A 19,454-nucleotide genomic window follows, 5' to 3' on the forward strand; every position below is an offset into this window, starting at 1 on the left:
AAAGATGAATCATACTGGAATAAAAAAGAACAGATTTTGTCCTCCAGCTAATATTTTTATGCCCTAGCAATCCCTCTGAAATAACAGAATACAATTTGCCTTTCAAAAGAGGAAACTAAGACTCAGCATACCCGGGACTTGACACTACCAAGTTAGTGACAGAGTTGACGCATACCTATCTACTCTCCACCAATGTCAAGGGTTTTCACACCTATAAGCACAACAGGTCAAGGTCAGGAGGAAAGAATCACCAGGACAGTCCTTTCGTCAAGACTATAAAGTCATAACCCTAGGGCCAGGAGGTGACGGGTTTCAAGGTTGCAGATGTACGACAGGAAGTCTGAGGTACAGTCAGAAGAGCCACACAGAGGAATGTGTGACACAATATCCTGAGAAGTCCAAAGCTGGATTTGAAGAATAGGTCATGCTAAAGTCAAAGTAAACTGAGGCTGAGTAGACCGTGGCTGGCAATCAGTACCTTCTGAGGGAACAGGACTGCTTTCAATGCTAAAGAAAATGTGACAGAGCATGCCAAGTTCATATCACATGTCCTAACACAGAGAAGGTATTAAATGAATACTGGTAACTGCAATTTTTTTCATTGACCCAATAGTTGATAAGAAAATTGAAAAATACTGGGAGATGGAAGAACCTGGAAGCTGTTTATCTATTCAGTACATATTTACTGAATGTCATTATACTGGCAGGTCAAGGAGGCACAAATGGTAGCTATCACATCTATAAGAAACCTTTGACTAATTTCATCCAGATGAGCCTTTTATTAATAACTCGGTGTTCAGAACTTACCATCCTACTGAGAGCAACCAGAAAAGCTAGGTTAGTTTTCAAGCAGGCAAACCATTCTGATTAGCGGCGTTTTGAGTTATCATGACTGCAAAGCACAGAGAGGAGGAAATCTCAGAGAGGAAATCCGCTTTTCTTCTGAAATCATCTTCCAATTCTAAAGGAGATGCCTGCAGACTAATAAGATGGTGCAGCTGTATGGGCTTAGGAGACAAGAATTGGAATTCAGAGCCTGCCAACAAGGAACAACCCCAATCAACTCAAGGCCTTCAACTAGGATCTTAAATAGCCACGTATTGGTTGGACCAATAAAAGAACAGCTTTGAGACCAAATTCATCTAGCTAAGACTTCTCTCCATTATTCAATGAATTAATGTAGTCAAAGGTGCCCAGCCTCTCAGGAACAAAATTAAATGTTTGTTTTTTTTTTTTTTTTCCAGGAATATGAAAGTTTACAGAGCTTCAAAGGAACTTCACAAGTTTTCCACACTAAATGTTTGGCACTCAAGCAAAAATAGGGAATCCTATGAGAAGGTAAGGCAAGGGGAGCCAAACCTAAGAGAATCCCATGACTGAGCATTCAACAATGCATCCATAAACTATAAAAAGAATGAAAAATTAATGCTCTGAAAATGACAATAACTAAAATTAAGAAATGAACTGGTTAATAGAAGATAAAAGTAGTACATTGGAAAGCAGGTCAGAAGGAAATAGCCCATTAAAGCACATACACACAAAATAATTAAAAACAAAGAATTGCATATGAGACATGGAAAATATATTTTTTAAAACCATTAAACATATACATAATGGGAATCCCAAAAATGATGAAAACTAAAGTCAGGTAAATGCAAAATTGAAAGAACTACTGACTGAGAAAATAATGAAGGAAAAACAAAAAAACAAGCCATGATTTCCAGAAGTACACACAGAATAGATAAGAAATCTGTATCTCAGCTCAACATCATAACATCTCTAAATTCTAAGAACAAGGAGAAATTTTTAAAAGTATTCAGAGATATAGACACATTACCTTCAAGAGTAAAAGAGCAAAAAGAAGCAAGTTACCTAGTCTACTGCACATGAAAATGGAAACCATAAGATAAGTAAGTAATATGTCCAAAGTGCAGAATGAAAATAAATGTCCATCCATCAAAAATAGGCTACAAAAATTAAGATGTAATGAAGACTTTTTTCAGATTAATGAGAAAATCCACGGTAAGAAATTTTACACTATGGGAATTTTTGAGAGAAAGGAGACTTATAAAATAAATGATTCCAGACAGATGCTCAGAGGTACTGGTTGGAATACAGAGCAAAGTAAAAGTTAAATATATGAAAAAATTCTAAAAAGAATACTGATAGAGTGTAACAAGAAAAATGTCACGTGGTGTCTGAAATATCATGAAATTAAAATCAATAAAATAACAAGAGCATGTAAACCAAAGACACTAAATAGTTTTAAAATTATATGGTCCTCCCTTTGTTTAAAAGTGCTAAAAATACTATTTAATATTAGACTTTAATAATTCTAAGGATAAATACTGATGAAGTAACCAGTAGACAACCATTTAAAATGTATGCTCTCAAGTACATAAAATAATAATGTATACGTATGATTTTTTTTTTAATTAAGAAAGAGGGAAAGAATACTGCAAAGGAGTGACAAATAGAAAATAACAAGCAAAAGGCTAGGTGTAAACCCAAAATATCAATAACCATATGGAAAATACTAAAGTCAGTCTTACCGAACTTCAACCACTGAAACTGTACAGTGTGTTCTCTGCCACAGTGCAATTAAGCTTGATACCACAAAACATTACTTTTAACTTTTATTTATAAATTAAACAACACTTCAAAATTATCTGTAGTGAGAGAAATCACATTGAAAGAATATTTTGAACTGTATGATGAAAATATGATATATCAAAACCTGTAGAATCTAAAACTTGATTCAAAGTGAAACTACAACTTCAAATGTATATATTAGAAAATAAGGGGCTGGGGACATAGCTCAGTTGGTAGAGTGCTTGCCAAGAAAATAAGAAATAGATAGAAGAATCTATCTCAGAAAGTTAAAATTAAAATAAAAGCAAAAATCAGTCAGAGAGAGGAAACTAGATGAGAACGGAATGTAATGAATCAGAGAACAAACTAATGAAATACAACATTAACAAGACCTAAAAATTACAATTTAAAAACACTAATAAAAACTGATAAGTTTATGGCAAAGTAATCAACAAAAAAGGAAGAAAAAACGTAAACATACAACCCTAGGCATGAAAAAGGAAATATGGCAAATCCTACAAACATTATGTAGACAATAAGTATATTTTAGCAATATTATCCTAAAGATTTAAAAATTAATAGGTGAAGCACAAATTTTTTAACAAGCACATCATACTAAATCTGTTACAAGGAAAAGTAAATATGAACATTTCTTTAACTAGTAAAGACATTAAATATGTAACTAAAAACTTTCCATCAGAGAAAGTTCCAATTTCAGTTGGTTTCACTGCTCAACTCTAAAAGCATATACAAGAAGAAATGAAACCAATCTTAAGTATTTCTATAAAAAATAAACATAAGGCTCAATTTTATTTATTTTATAATATCAGAAACATTTTCATATCAAAATCTGACAAGGATTTAACAAGAAGCCAAAGTTATGGACCAGTATTACTTATGACATAGATGTAAAAATCATGAACAAAATATTAGCAAGCCAAACCTGGAAATGTGTAAAAAGAGTTACACACCGTGCTGCATTATTCCAGGAAGGCAAAATTGGTAGAACATTTGAAAACCAATCCTTGTTATTCAACACATTAACAGAATAAAAAGAAAAATCCTATGAAAAGTCAAAAAGTGTTTTATAAAATTTAGCACCAATAACTCATAAAAATCTAAGTAAACGAGGGAAAATTCCCTAATCTCATAAAAGACATTTGTTAATGTCTTAAACATTGCAGTTAAAGGGGAAATTTTTCCTTCAGTATAAAGATACAAAAATGCTGCAGTTGCCATTTTTGGAGAGGCAATAATATTGGAATAAAGTAATACCACTGGAGAGTAATAACTTCCAACGTGTTCTGGCGAGCCTGCTTAATAAAACAAGGAAGGAAAAGACATAAAAGTGGCAATGATAAAAATGAATGAAAAGAATGAAGAATGAAGGGTGGGAGGAAAGAAATCTGAACTGTCATTAATCTGAACACATGATTGAATGTGTAGGCAATCCAAAAGAAGCTGCAGATCAATTGTTAGGGTAAATGAATGAATTTACCTAGGCTGCTAGGTATGAGGACAACACAACATACAAAAATTAACTGTGCTTCTATATATCAGCAACAAACAGGCTATAAAAACACAAAAACCATACTGTTTTTGTGAAACTCCACACACCCATTCTAAAATTTTTATAAAAATTTGAAGAAGTACAAAATATAAGACAACCCAAAAGGAGAAAGACAACATGAGAAAGCAAATTTTACCACATATCAAAACTGAACTATAAATTCAATAAAATTACAATCAAGATTTCAAAAGTCTTTTTGTGAAAATTAGCGAGTTGATTGTAAAATTGTGTGTAAATGGAATTAGAATAGCCAAAGAAATATGTAGTCAAAGAAAAGGTCAGTGGACTTAAACAAAACTCATAGGACTTACCCAATGTCACAATAACTAACCCGGATAAACAGAACATTACGCTACAGAACACTGCAGAGTTCCAAAACATACCCCCACACAATTCACAACATGATTTAAGTCAGAGATGGTATGCCAAGCAAAGTGGAAAGAAGAGGTAAACTATAAATCCATATGGAAAAAATTAAATTCGACCCTTAAAAATTAATGGAAAAGAAAAAAACAATGAAACTTTCAGAAGACGATAGAAAATATCTTGTTCCCTTGGGGTATAAAAGGATCCTTCAATAAATCACAGAAAACTCTGATTACAAAGGAAAAAATTAATAACTAAACTACATTAAAATTAGGAAGTGTGAGAACTCATGAGAATAAAAAGGAAAACCACTGACTAGAAGAATTTATATAACTAACATATAAAAGTAACCATTGGTAACCAGAAACTACTGCAAAATAGCACAAAACAGACAAGAGGACAGCAAACCACCCATGGACCAAATTCAGCCCACTGCCTATTTTTTTTTTTTTTAATTAAAATGTTCCTCAAACACAACCATACCCATGCATTTCCTAGTGATCAAAACTGCTTTTGTGCTACCAAATAAGAGTTGAAGTAGTTGAAACAGGGACTACCGGCAATGCCCAAAATATTTACTATTTTAACTCTAAACAGAAGTTCAAGAACCTCTGGACAAGACAGCCAAGTAGAAAACTAGACAAGATACTTCCACAAGTACTCCACAGAAAAGAAAAATCTCACACACACACACACACACACACACACACACACACACACACACACCACTCATATCTAATGGCCAATAAGAAAAAGGAAACAAACATCACTTATCAGAGGAATGTTAACTGAAGCCAAAAGACCAGGACTCTAGGTGTAGCTCAGAGTAGAGTCCTTGCTTTGCACGCACAAGACATGGGGTTTCATCCTCAGCAACACAAACACAAAAACACATGCACACACACACAAAAAGGCTAATACTACAACAGGAACAAAAATAACTCTTATACACTGTAAATTGCCAATCTGAAAAATGATTCAGCACTCTGATCACACATTCTCTGAAGTATCACTCTTACGTGAAATGCTTTAGAAAATTGCATGTACAAATGAACCTATGTGAATGTATATATCAGCCTTATTTCTCAGATCCAAAAATTGGAAACAACTGCAAAGTTCAATGATGAAATACTATAAAACAACGAAAATGCATGAGTTAGAGGAACGTGCAACGGCCTGGATGATTCTCTCAGGTTTACTATAAATCCCCAGAAGCTGCACACAAAATACTACACTTAATATGATTCAGATTAAATAAAGTTCAAACACTGGCAAATACCATCTGCAATGGTGTTAAGCCAGACAAGCGGTGATCTTTGGGAACAGGGAGGAACAGTTTTTGCAGACTAGCAGAGGGAGCCTGGAAATCTTTTATGTCTTGACCTTGGTGTGAAAGTGTAAATAAAAGATGTGTTCGCTTTCCAATAATTCATTGAGCTTGTTTACTTAAGATCCAAGTATTTTCTTTGTATATGTTATGCTTCAATGAAAAGATTTTTTTTAATGCATGCCAAACACTGGTACCTAAGACACAGAAATATCTCAAATATCCTATGTGTCAGCATGAAGCAGGAATTCAGAAATGGCAATTACACATGAAAAAAGTGGTCAATCTCACTAATAACTAAGGAAAAACAAACTAAAACAATAATAAAAAGATATTTTATACCCACTTAATTGTTCTGTAAAAACTTAGTCTTATAAAACAAAATCCAACATGTGTTTGTAGGGAATCTAGAATACTCCTGGTTAGTATATAAACAGATATAAAATTCTATAGAGTCATTTGACATCAGTAAAGTAGAATACTTCACACATATGTATCTCTGGACTGGTGATCATGTGCACTGGAAAAACTCATGCTATCAAATGTACACTGTAGGACAAATCTGAAGATATTCATTTCCAAATTTGTCATAAAAGAGGAAAATGGAAACAACCTAAATGAACATGAAAAACTTAATAGAGGAGATCAACAAAAGCAAAAGGCAGCTTTTTGAAAAGACTAATAGAACTCACAAGTCTCTTGTGCAATTAAACACAAAATATGTGTATGTGTGTGTGAGTGTGTGTGAGTGAGAGAGAGAAATAAGAACTAAAGTTGAACCTCACTGCAGAAACAGATATGAAAAGAGAAGAGATGAAAAACAACTTTCCAGTATTTATGAAACCATGAACAAAATGGGCATTTGCTTAGGAAAAAAAAACGTTCTTACTAAAACTCACTCAAGAAAGAGTACAATCTTATCACCACTGGGGTGGAGGATAATCACAAGATGAAAACCTTCCATAAAGAAAATTTACCATCCAGTACTGATAAGTGCAACCAAGAACTTAAGGAAAAGGTCATTCCAACCCTAAATAACCAGCCTGCATGCCTCCGTGCCAAGGATGCCCTTCCACATGGGCACGTGCCAGTACAGTCGTGAAAAGACAGGAAAACATGAGCTGCAGAAAGATGAGCCCAAGAAGCTCTGTCTACATGAAAATGGAAGAGCTAGACTCTCCCTAGGGTGTGTGTCTGGGTAGCCTTACTCCAGGGCCATGCCCAGCACTGACAGTGGGAGGCACAGGCTGGAAAGGTGTGCCCAGCAGGCACAGAACAGGAGCCCGAAGAGGTGTCCCCTGGGTGCCTCTGTGTGGTCTGTGATATTCGACCCACTCGCACACACCAGCCATTTGAACCAGTTAGTGTTGCGGGGGGAAGGAATACCCTGAAAAATACCGATAATTGCAGGCATGTGGAGATACAAATAATAAGACATTGCAAAGTCATAACTGGAAAGCTTAAAATAACACATAATTGGCAGGGTAACAATATCAATAGCTAAGACAGGTCTGTCTTAGGCATGTAAATCTCTTTTCCAAATCTGCTTAAAAGAGTCAACTTAATCTAAAAAAACCAAGTGGCATTTTTTTTAAAAAGGAGAAAAAAATAGCATTTGGATTTCTTTCTTTTTTTTTTTTTTTTTTTTTTTTTTTTTTACCTTATACCACATTATTGGACCCAAAACGCAAGTTTCTGGAAAGTCCAGATGACAGGTCAGACTATCAATGATTCCAATATGTAATATTTGTTTGTAGTCGTCTGATAAATTGGGTAGACTCCTTCTGGAAGTGTTACACCAAGGTTTTTCAAAAACAGTTAGGTTTATCCATATTCTGAGACAGTTGTCAGGATTCCTGTAAGAAAACAGCAGATTGAAACCCGTCATCTTAATTTAATCATTAAGCTTATCTCCTCATTTTTCATATCACTTTCAAGGTACCATACAAATCCTTTCTTAAGAGAAACAGTTCGCAGCCTACAAATGACTCATGACCAAAGGACAGATGACATGTATACAACGGAGAAACTGGATAACATCCTAATGAAGGGGTCAGATTAAACACAGCCTCAGAGGGGAAAAATGGACGCCATGAATAGCAATTCCCTGAAGAGGACACAAAACACTTAAAACCAGCATCCCAGTCAAAGAGGCACTCCCAAACCTAACCCGAAGGAAGGCTGCATTATCAAATAATTCCCTGTGCTCCTTAAAAATATCAGAGTCATGGAACACAGGCCGAGGAACTGCTCCAATTAAAAGAGGTGAAAGATTTATGGAATCAAATGTAATACATGATCCAGTAGAGGACTGGATCCTTTACTGGAAAGAAAAGAAAAAGTTGTAGAGTTCCTTGACAGATTAAGATTAGATTAGAAGCAACAGATTAAAGTATGTGTGATTAAATTTTCTGAATTTGATAACTACTCTATGATTATGTAAAAAATAACCTGTGGGTAAGAAATAAACATTTAAATATTATGCAGCAAAAAGGGTAGGATATGTACAACTGAAATGGTCGCAAAAAGTACTGTGTACATACATATTATTTGGAGAGAGAAAATTATAAGGAAAATGTTCTTAAACATGGAACTCCTCCCCTTTTGTGTACAATGACTCAAAATGCAGTCTGTAAAAATAAAGATAAAGAATTTTTTTTAAAAAAAATGGAACACTTGAGGAAGGGTAGATAGGATTTTACTCTATTATTTTGCAATTTTATGTCAACTTGAAATTATTTCAAGATGAAAAAGTAAAAATATGTTTGCTGTATGGGTGTTATAGATCTGAGAAAATTCATGTTTATTCTTTTCCATGACAGTGTCTTTGTTTAATTTCTGTGAAAGATGATTTTTCTTCATTTCATGACTCCCAGATTTCAGTGTTTTAAATCCAGCTCCAACATCCCTAGGAATTTATGTGGGGTGTAATCTCCAACTTCAGTCAGGAAGTCACAGCCTAGACTACAGCTGGAGAGCAGAGACCCATAGGCCTCAGCAGCAGAGCCCTAAGTGACCAGTGCCCAGGAAAGGAGCCCAGCCATGCAGGCACAGACCACTTCCCCTGCGTACCACTCAGTAAGCAGTTCTGTAAACGGAGTCTGTCTGTTATATGGAAACAAGGAATCTGGCATGAGTCCTGCGGCTCTTGGGTTTTCCTGAGACAGAAAGATATCCACAAATGCCACAGAACCAAAACAAGACAGGGAGAATGGAGTACCTACTTGTCTCAGGAGTTGGGTTCATTTCCACTTCATCTCTGTCAAGCCAGTATTTCTTCCATTTTACAGATAAGAGAATCAAGTTTCAGAAGATCAAATAACTTGTTACCATCATGCAAGTTAGTCTGAGAGTCACAAAATTCTGACCCTCTGATCAAATGTGGTCCACGGTCCATGGTTTTGCTCATGAACAAAATTGAAAACTCACTCACATACCACACACACTCTCACTCTCTCTCTCTCTCTCTCTCTCTCTCTCTCTCTCTCTCTCTCAAATAAATTCAATAGATGGCTACCTTTGGTAGGACATGCCCTTTCTAATTGACCACAGAACCTTTCAGGCTCAATCATCTCCTTCCACTTTAATTTCAAATGTTCAAAATTAGAAAACAAAAATTCAAAAGGCCCACCAGGTCTGTGTCTCTCATTAATTTATTACCTAGCACATCACCTTGTCCCTCATTAATTTATTACCTAGCACATCATACTTGAAGCTTACTAATTTTTAAAATCTCCACCTTAAACAGTTCCCTTATGAAAAGGTCTGTAAAGAGGTTTATTCTTATCTGGGTATACCACTTGTCACATTGTCACATTTCTTGGCATTCCAAGAAAGGTGGCAACAATAATATTGGTATGATCACACTTAGTAGGTTGGCCTGGCCTGAAGCATCAGTTCAATAGGAAAAGAAGCATTTCATGTTCTAACCATGGCTTACAAATCTGTTGTATTTTAAAATGTGTTCATTGGAAATCATCTTATGACAACCATAAAACTATACAATATTTTTGTCACATTGTATTTTTCTATGTTTATTGAGAATTTTCTTAAAAGATATGCATATGCTCACATAAAGAGAAAGATACAAAGGAGCTAGTTACACTTTAAATGAGGAACTTACTTTATCACACACAGGTAGATGCCTGAGTCCTCCAATTTCAGGGGAAGAATCAAAATCCAGGTGTGCTCCTGGTGAATTCTAGACTTTTTGTCTTTGGAAATGGGGGATTTGCTAGCAGGAAGGTACCACATTACATTTACTTCCCCATATGTGAGCGGAGGATATGTGCAATTAAAAGCAAAGGGCTGGTCCGCTGAGGTTGCCTCATGCTGCATATCAGTGTCCTTGCAAGTGTCTAGGACAAGAAAGTAAAAAACAAGAATAATTAGCCATGAAAGAAAACTTGAGTCCTGCTGATGATTCGTTTACAATAAATAGCCTGCTGATTTGAAAGCATAATTCCACTTTCTTCAAATCTATCCATCCTGGGTTCCCTCTTCACAAAGGCCTCTCCAATTTGGAAAGATTTCCTTCTTTCCCTTCTTAGACCTTTAATTCTCTGTCCTCCTCCTCAGAGAAAAAACAAAACAACAACAACAACAACAAATCCTCTATATCCTGTTTTCTTTCTGCTCTGCCACCCAATTACTCTGTCTTCAGTAAAAGGTATCCCACCCCTAAGTGTGTTGTTAAAAAAAAAAAAAAAAAAAAAAAAAATCGGAGTCCTTTTCTACCGAGCTACTTTGTTTTTCTTAGAAATTTGTTCTGTTGAAGGTTTATTTGTTTTTAACCCTGGATCATAATATAACCCTTTGTCATGGAAGCAAACAGTACTATCTCCATTTGAGCAACTCAGCTCAAATCTTGAGTTCCATGTTTACCTAAATTCTCCCCCTTCCCAAAGTCACCTCGAAGCTCCAAAGTGGCAGTTGGGCCCGAACATCAGATAATTAGGGACTAAAACTTTGCCATTTCCCCATTCTGCGAATTCTGCCCGGTCATCTAGGGACAGAGTAACTGACGAGGATCGGGTCTCCGGCCATTCCCAGGAGGTCTGAACAGGGGGCTAGAGCAGCGACTGGCCTCCCCGACTGGCACCCCCTGAGTCCCGAGGGCTCCGAACGTACCTGCTCGCACCAGGAGTGGGAGAGCGATAGACACTCCGCAGAGCAGCAGGGACCGCGTCCTCATTCCGGGCTACGGGGAAGGAAGGAGAGTCGGCCCGGGAAGAGGCGGGCGCGGGCGGCGCGCCCAAGCCCCAGAGCCCCGCGCCGGCCTCCGCGCCCTCGGACCCCAGGGATCCCGACACAAGCCACCTCACCCGAAGTCTCCCCCCGCCCCGTTTTCCCCCGAAACTGGCCTCTTCCCTGGCCCTTCTTACTCCCGGTGTCCGACCTCGAGAATCCGGGAGCTCAGACCCGGGGCGGAGGAGGATCGGCGGGAGCGGTTGGGAGGCGGCAGTGGGGACCTGGTGGCATTCCTTTCTGCCACCTGGCAGACAGGCAGGGTCGGCGTCCAGCGCTCCCACGCGTGTCCCCGGTTCCCGGCGTGGCGACCCGGGAGCCTCCCCGGCGCGGCCGTGGCCTCGGGATCTGCCCGAGCCAGGCGTTCTGAACCCAAATCCAATCCCGAACCCAAGCCAGCCCAGCCGGTCGGGGAGCGCCCGGGAGCCCTGACGTCTGGCTTCCTGGCCGCGCGCATTGTGTCACCTCTCCCTCCACATCTCTCCTACCGTCAGCGCGCTACCTGCGCCTGACTCAGCTGCAAACTCCCGGGGCCTCTACCTGATGCAGGATCCCAGAGGAGCCAAAGCCTGTCCCGAACCCGTCAGGGCATTTCAGAGCCCGGGCGCATCCTCTCCACGCGGGAGGGGCAGGCCTCCCTTCCCCAGTGGGGCGCAGGGAGAGAGGGGGAAGTGGCTAGAAATCACAGACAACAAGTTCTTCATCACTAGGCACGTCCACTTACATCTTCCCGATCGTCTCTGTAAATGAATTATTCATTCTTTGAAATCCATTTGGGCAGTTATTAACATGCCCTGCATTCGCCTATATGGAATTATGGAACGTCCCACACGTGGAAGCCATCCCACTGGCTTCTAAGGAATGTTCTTAGTCTGCCTGAGTCATGCTCTTTAGCTTCTGTGTAGCACACACTCCGTGGTAATCCTCCATACCCCTTGAGCCTAAAGACTTCGGCCTAAAACTTCTCAATAGACCAGGTCCACAGGGACCTGTTACCCTGGTCATTAGGAGACACTCCAGAGTTATCTCATGGGCACTGAGAGACAGGAAAACTTAAAATGCAATTTCCATTCAACAGATTCATAGCCAAAGCTCTTCCTAGTAGTTTTTGTGGGATTAAAGACAGTGGGGTGGCGGGGAGGAGCCATGGAAGCAGAGAGAATGCAGTAATTGTCTTACCAGCAAAGCATCCTGGGATAGGCCAGTGGTTTGCAAATTTCTACACTTAGAAAGAAAGTATCGGGAATTTCAAAGTATTTGTGCTTGTGTGTGTTATGCCTACCAACATTACTATACTGAAAATTATAAGGAATAATTTTAAAATACTTTCTCATTAATTTTAAATAAAAACCCTATTACATCTTAAAATAAATATTATGCACTTTATGAAAATAACTATACTTTCAAAAACAAACTTATTGTCGTTGCTCTACATGTTTACAAATTTCTTGAGTATCTGGCTTAAAAGAAGATTAAGGGAATTAAGATTCTCCCATCTGCTTCTGTATCCAGTCTCTTATGATATAATAATCATGTCATCTATGAAAAATGCCACCTTACACTAATGAGAATAAAAAAGTCAAACGAGGTCTTACTATGATTATGAAAATAGTTTTGATTCCACAGGTAGGTCTCTGGGAGTCCTTAGGGCTCTCAGAACTTGGGGACTTCTTTGTTAAGCTCTAAGTGAATATCTTTATTATTTTCCCCTAAAACCAGCATTGAATGAGGCTTGTCTGAACATATGCACTCTTCAAGGTTTGTCTTCATCCTAAGCAAAACAATCTCTCACATAGAGAACTGAGGCAGGATAGAAGAAATAAAAAAGATAAAAAGGAGATGTAAAGGAAAAACAAGGAAATATAATTTTATTTTAAAGTTTTACTTATTTTCCAGGCCTGTCACTCCCCAAGTCAGTCTCTTTCCCAGAACTGTCATTCCCAAATATCTGGGAAATCTGTAAATCTATCCCATGCACTGTTAATGAGCCTATCAGTAAATAGATTAAGAGACATACAGGCATTTTTTAAAACCTGCAATTTATTTTTTCAATGTTATGTACTGGATTAGATAGTGGAGACCCCGTGTCAGACTAAGGCTCCTAAGAATGTATAGAATACCATAAAATGACTTGAAATCACTAGACTAATGCCTTCCTCTTAAACCTTCCCATATCACCCCTCACCGAGTGTCCTTTAAAAGAAGAATCAGGAACTGAAAACATGTCTCTCAGTCTCAAGATGTCCCACATTCTCCCTTGAACGTGTATTCTTTGCTTCAAAAAAAAAAAAAAAAAAAAAAAAAACAAACAAAAAAAAAAAAAAACCACCCTCTGTCTCTGCCAACACATTCTTTTTGTGTTGCATGTCAAGGACCCTGCTTGTCCTGAGTGGGGCTCCCCACTCTTGGGGAAGTCCTTGGAACCTTCTTCCAAAGACATTTTTTCTCTAGTGACAGAACTGTTGCTTTGAGCAGTGTCACAGGTTATTTCTGACTCTTTATTTATGCTGTCTTTTTCCAAGTGTACCTCATGAATATCTGCACTTGTGTCCTCTCTTGTTTCTGTAGTGTGAGGACTTGCATGTGCACCTACTCCATATGAAGTAGATGCTCCAAAGTTTGTGAGGTTAGGACAGGTCAACCCCCTGTAGTGCCGATTCTTATTGGACCTTACTGCCATTGCACTTTGCTAATGGATCTGATCACACTTTCAGGTATGGTCAAATGCATTTTCTGATATATGAAGAATATGGAGAATGAATTGTTTGGTTTTTGAAGACAGAACTGATTTGAGGATTGTCAACTATGCAATTAAAAACATTACCTTAAGTGAAATAAGCCAGACACACAAAAACTAGTATTGCATGTTCCCTGTCATAGGTAGAAATTAAAAAAAAAAAAAAAAGTCAACTTGAATGTAGAATAAAAACTAGTGGGTTGAGAAATAGGGAGATAAAGGGAACCTTGGTTTGATCAACTCGAGCTGTATTTGTATTGAAATATCACACCGAACCCCATTCCTATGTACAATTAATACACGTAAATTGAAAATTTTTAAAAATTAAAAAAAGAAGAAACTGTAACATTTATTGCAAGTTCTCAGTTACCCTGAAAAATTTCAGAAACTGGATAGCCTGGTTTGCTAATGAGAAAGGAACGAGAAGAAATTCAAATGAAATTTCTTTTCTAGAGGTTCCTGGTGGGCAAGTTTAGGTTTACTCTGTGAGGCACTTGATAATCACTCCGTCTTCCTTTCTGTTTTATGATTTTAAATTTTTCTCCCAAAATGTAAATGATACAATATTTAAGGGCTTCAGAATTTAGAACAAATCGTAAGTGATGTTAGCAAGGTGAGGTCCAGCTTTAGAGTCAAGCTTCCTGTGTACATTTCTTCTTCCTCCTTCTCCAAACTAACTGTCCAAACTTGGTGCTTATCATTCTTCTGTGTGTGTGTGCATGTGTGTGGGGGCCGTGTGCTCCTTAAGCAGAATATTCTGTTGGATGAAGATGCCCCTATTTATATGTGCATCTCTTTTGGACATTCAGTTAGTTCCAAATTTATATTTTTGCTTTTAGAGGTGTGCTGCTGTGATAATTCTTTTATCTGTATTTGAGTGCAATTGCAGGATCATTGTGAGGTAGGATTAAAGAGAAGTTGTAAAATAGTAGCAAGGAGACAAAAGGAAGCTGTAACTTTAATCTGTGAACCCCGGGCTGAAGTTCCTCACCAGTCCCTTGCACACCAGATCAGTTTTTCTCCCAGGTATGTCGCTCCCAAACATCTAAGAAATGTACAAATCTTAGAGATATTGTAATTCCACTCACGAATGGAAATTGTCCTGTGCACTGTTTTACATTAGCCCATGTCATGTACTAGCATATGTGTTTTAAAATAGACTAAGTAAAGGTTTCACCAGGATGAATGTCCTAAGGAGGTCCCCCAAAAGAGGTGGACCTCAACTCAGGCTGAGTATCCTTGACGTCATTGTGAGGACATCAGAGGGACTTCAGGACGGGTCAAAGTGAGGCACAGATTGAACTGATTGAGGGAAAGAAAGAAGTGCACACTCTGAGAGACAGGAGAGAGTGTGGGCATTGGAGAGGAACAGGCCAGCTACTTCTCAGCTGGGCATATTAATACATGTAAGATCTCAGCATTAAGGGACAAGAGCTGAGAGTGTGTTTTTAGTTCTCCTTTGTCTTGATATCTGGGCATGTTGCTGTTTCCTGACACAAGGTTATCAGGATGGGGGTCATTTATTGACATGTTAACCATTAGTAGGATGGAGGGTCATTTTCTTCTTTGTTTTCAACATGTTCTGCTTTGTGAAAAGTGCTACATTAGTGTACCTGTGGAAAAGTCTAATAATTGATGTAGTAGTGCTGTTTGTGATCAAGATATGTAAAAGTAACTTTTAGATATGGACTTCAAAAAGTTACTCTTGTGTTGTCCCTCGTGTCTCCTGTCTATCTATTCTTATGTCTTCTATCCTCCCTCAAAGGGAGATACAGTCTTTTAAGAAAGCTATAATATAGGGTACCTTCCAAATATCACCTGTTCATCAGGTGGAGGAGACAACATTAACCTAAATATCCTGAGAGCCACCAAACTCCCATACACCATCTTATGATTACCAGGAGGATGTCAACTGCAAGTACTTGCCCATGCTCCCCTTGCACAAAGTTTCCTTTGAAAGAGGAATCTGTGTCCAGTGCGGTGGTGCATGCCTGTAATGCCAGCAACTTTGGAGGCTGAACCAGGAGGATCTCAAGTTCAAAGTCAGCCTCAGCATGTTAGTGAGACCCTAAGCAACTCAGTGAGACCCTGTCTCGAATAAAAATTTTAAAAGGGCTGGAGATGTGACTCAGTGGGTAAGTGCCTCTGGGATCAATTTCTGGTACAAAAAAAAAAAAAAAAAAAAAAGCCCAGAAAGGGAAAAAAAAAAAAAAAACCTTAGACCCTAGGAATGCATGTCACTCTCAAGGTCACCCATATTCTCCCTTGAATGTGCACTCCTTGCTTTCCTGAATAAATCTCTGCCTGTGCCTCTGATACATCTTGGAAACTCTTTTCCGCACTATATGTCAAGGACCCATCTGAGGTCCTCGCTCTGGGACCTTCTCAGCCTCCCTCTCGACTCCCTCTAGTGACATCTTTGCTACATTAGCAAATTCCTACAGTAGTATTCCCACAGTAGTATTCTGTAGAGAAGGATTTCGTTCCTTCATATTCTTGGCAATATTTGGTAATATCAGAATTTTAAACATTATAAATTTTGCCAGTGGGGGTATAAAAGCTATCTTGTGATTTTTCCACTTCCTAATTACTAGGAAAGAGGAACCTCTTTGCTTATGTTATCAACTATTCATCTTGTGTCCTCTGTCTCTCTTTCCTTTCATGTTCTCCCTTCTGCCCACTAGCTTGTGTGCTTTCCCATCACCTACTAGTAGGGAACCCATTAAATCCTACCTCTAAACCTCATGATTCTGCCTTTACAGGGAGGCTCAGAGGTCTCACTGTTTCTCCTGACATTGTGGTCAGATCCCAACAGCACCCCTTATACCACTTTGATCATTGTAAAACCTCCATCGGGGCGCTGGGGTTGTGGCTCAGTGGCGGAGCCCTTGCCTAGCCAGTGTGAGGCACTGGGTTCCATCCTCAGCGCCACATAAAAATAAATAAATAAAATAAAGGTATTGTGTCAAAAAACGAAACAAAACCAAAACCTCCATCAAAGCCTGCTGGACCCAAAAGAGATGTTTGACAGACATTGGGACTTTATCTTGTTCCTCCCACCAACTCCCCGTCTCATTCTTTCCCACTTGCAGATGTGTTTGCAATCCAAATATTCTTAGCCAGTTCTTCAAAACCACCATTCACTAAGAGGGTCACTGACACTTTCTATTGGGTTATGTGTTTATGATTCAGATCAAGTCCATCTAGAGATTCATCCCCTCCTTCTAAGAGTTAGCAAAAGCAGGTCATCTGTGTATAATGGAGGTTTTGAGGGATTCTGATTGACCAAATTTTACCTTTAATCTCTTTAATCCTCAGTCCAGTACATGACACATATTCAGAAGAGTAATTTTTATTCAATATTTCACATAAAATTACATTTTACTTAATGCATAGTACCTTTTATTTGTTGATTAAACATCTGATGATTTTCACTGGATATAATCTCCAACTGCAGTTTCCCAGTGAGCACATAGGAGAACTACATTCACAAGCATTGATCATATGTTCCAAAATCCGGCATTGGCTGGGTTGGGAGTTTGGGGTCATATCAAAGTCCTTCTGTTTTTATATGTCCTCTCTCTGAAACTTGGGAACACATAGCAGCAATTCCATGGGAGACTTTTACTGATGGAATGAAATGAACTTGCAGAGACAGCAGAAGCTGTGGAAGACTGGAGGATGGTGCTAAGAACAGCTGGTTTGCTGCAAGCCTGCACCTAGCCCCTCCCTCCCACTCATCCGCTAACTCCTCAGAACTGAATACAGTACCTGCTCTGTGCCACACGGTCTGTGCTCAGTGCTGGAAACAGCTGTAGGGAAAAGCTCTCTTGCAGCTTCTAATCAAGATGTTGCCTAGTCAGTAAGAAAGTTTGAAAAGATGATTTTAGACTGATGAGAACCATGTATGAGCAAAGACAAAGTGGCCACCAGCAGGTATCTGGGGAAAGAGCTCTCCCCAGAGAAGGAACAGCCAGTATATAATCGCTAAAGGAGGAAAACATTTGGGAATTTCCAAATAACAGAACTCAATCAGCGTGACCAGCTTACAACAAATGGCGGTGGGGGGAAAGGCTAGTAAATGTAGTCGTAGAGGTGGGCAGATGCTGGATCATACCAGGGCTGGGAGCCAAAATAAAAAAGTTGGGTTTTATTCTAAGTAAAATCAAAAGCTATTGGAAGATTTAAAGCAGGAAAAAATGTAATCGTATGCACTTTTTAAAAATGTTATTGTTACCACTAAATCCCACCAAAATGGCTAAAATCATAATGATTGACAGCATCAACTGTTGGTGAGGATGGAGTAACTGAAGCGCTGTCACTGCTGGCTGAGCGTGAGTGGGCACTGAGTGGGAAGACCATGTGAGTAGCAGCTAAAGCTAACTCAGCAAGTCCATTTGAGGGCTACTCCAAAGGAAAGTCCACACAGATGGTCACCAAAGAGGTAGTTGCCAGAATGTTCTTAGGCTCAGTATCCACCATAGTCAAAACCAAGAAATTACCCAAATGTCCATGAATAATAGAAGGGATGAAACAGTTGTGTAGAGTCACACCATGGGAGAGTATCCAGCCACGAGAAAGCAACATGTGCTAACACAGGCAGCAATAAATACATTTCACAAATACAATATCTCACAAAAGAAAATCGACAAAATGGAGATCATGGTACCTGACTTCATAAATAAAATATTGAACCACAGGTAAAATTAATCTACACTGCTGAACATTGGGATGGTAGGTTTCCCTGGGGCAGGCAGTGGGTGTCTGGGAGGAGGACCCAAGAAGGATGCGCCTGTGCTGGCAACTCTTCCTTTCCTTTTTTAAAATTTTTAAATTTTTTTTAAAAAATTTGCTCTAATTGGTTATACATAACAATAGAATCTTTGTGGACACATTTATATACATAAATGGAGCATAACTTCTCATTCCTCTGGTTGAACACGGTGCTGAGTCACACCAGTAGTGTAATCATGCGTGTATATAGGGTAATAATGTCTGTCCCATACTACCATCCTTCTTGTTCCCACTGCCCGACCTCCCCTCACTCCCCTCTGCATAATCCAAAGTTCCTTCATTCTTCCCTATCCACCCCCCACTATGGATCAGCATCCACTTATCGGAGAAAACATTTGGCCTTTGGGTTTTGAGAATTGTCTTATTTCACTTAGCATGATATTCTCTAGTTCCATCACTTTACCTGTAAATATCATAATTTTATTCTTCTTTTAGGCTGAGTAATATTTCATTGTGTATATATACCACATTTTCTTTATCCATTCATCTGTTGAAGGGCATCCCTAGTTTTAGCTATTGTAAATTGAGCTGCTATAAACATTGATGTGGCTGCTTCATTGTAGTATGCTGATTTTAAGTCCTGTGGGCATAGACTGAGGAGTAGGATAGCTGGGTCAAATGGTGGTTTCATCCCAAGTTTGCTGAGGAATCTACATACTGCTTTCCAGAGTGGCTGCACCAATCTGAAGCCCCACCAGCAATGTATGAGTGTTCCTTTTACCCCATATCCTGGCCAGCACTTATTGCTTTTATTATAAGAGATTATTATTGATAATTAATAATAATTAATTATTATAATTATGATAATTGCCCTTCTGACT

The 19,454-nt window shown here is 38.7% G+C and overlaps 1 protein-coding gene across 2 annotated transcripts in view; it reads right to left on the reverse strand.

Annotated features, from left to right (window-relative positions):
• Positions 1-11,578, reverse strand: part of IL1RL2 (interleukin 1 receptor like 2) — a 40,443-nt gene extending 28,865 nt beyond the window's left edge. For both annotated transcript variants that reach the window (XM_079110772.1, XM_079110771.1), the window contains exons 1-4: positions 11,254-11,578; positions 10,986-11,055; positions 9,979-10,213; positions 7,516-7,711 (exon numbers count right to left, since the gene is read on the reverse strand). In XM_079110772.1, the coding sequence (XP_078966898.1) occupies positions 7,516-7,711; positions 9,979-10,213; positions 10,986-11,055; positions 11,254-11,559 (807 nt within the window). In that variant the 5' untranslated portion in view covers positions 11,560-11,578. The remainder of the gene's footprint in view (positions 1-7,515; positions 7,712-9,978; positions 10,214-10,985; positions 11,056-11,253) is intronic.
• Between the last annotated feature and the right edge of the window lie 7,876 nt (positions 11,579-19,454).

This window comes from Sciurus vulgaris (genome assembly GCF_902686455.1).
Source record: "Sciurus vulgaris genome assembly, chromosome: 14".
Lineage (NCBI taxonomy): Eukaryota > Metazoa > Chordata > Mammalia > Rodentia > Sciuridae > Sciurus > Sciurus vulgaris.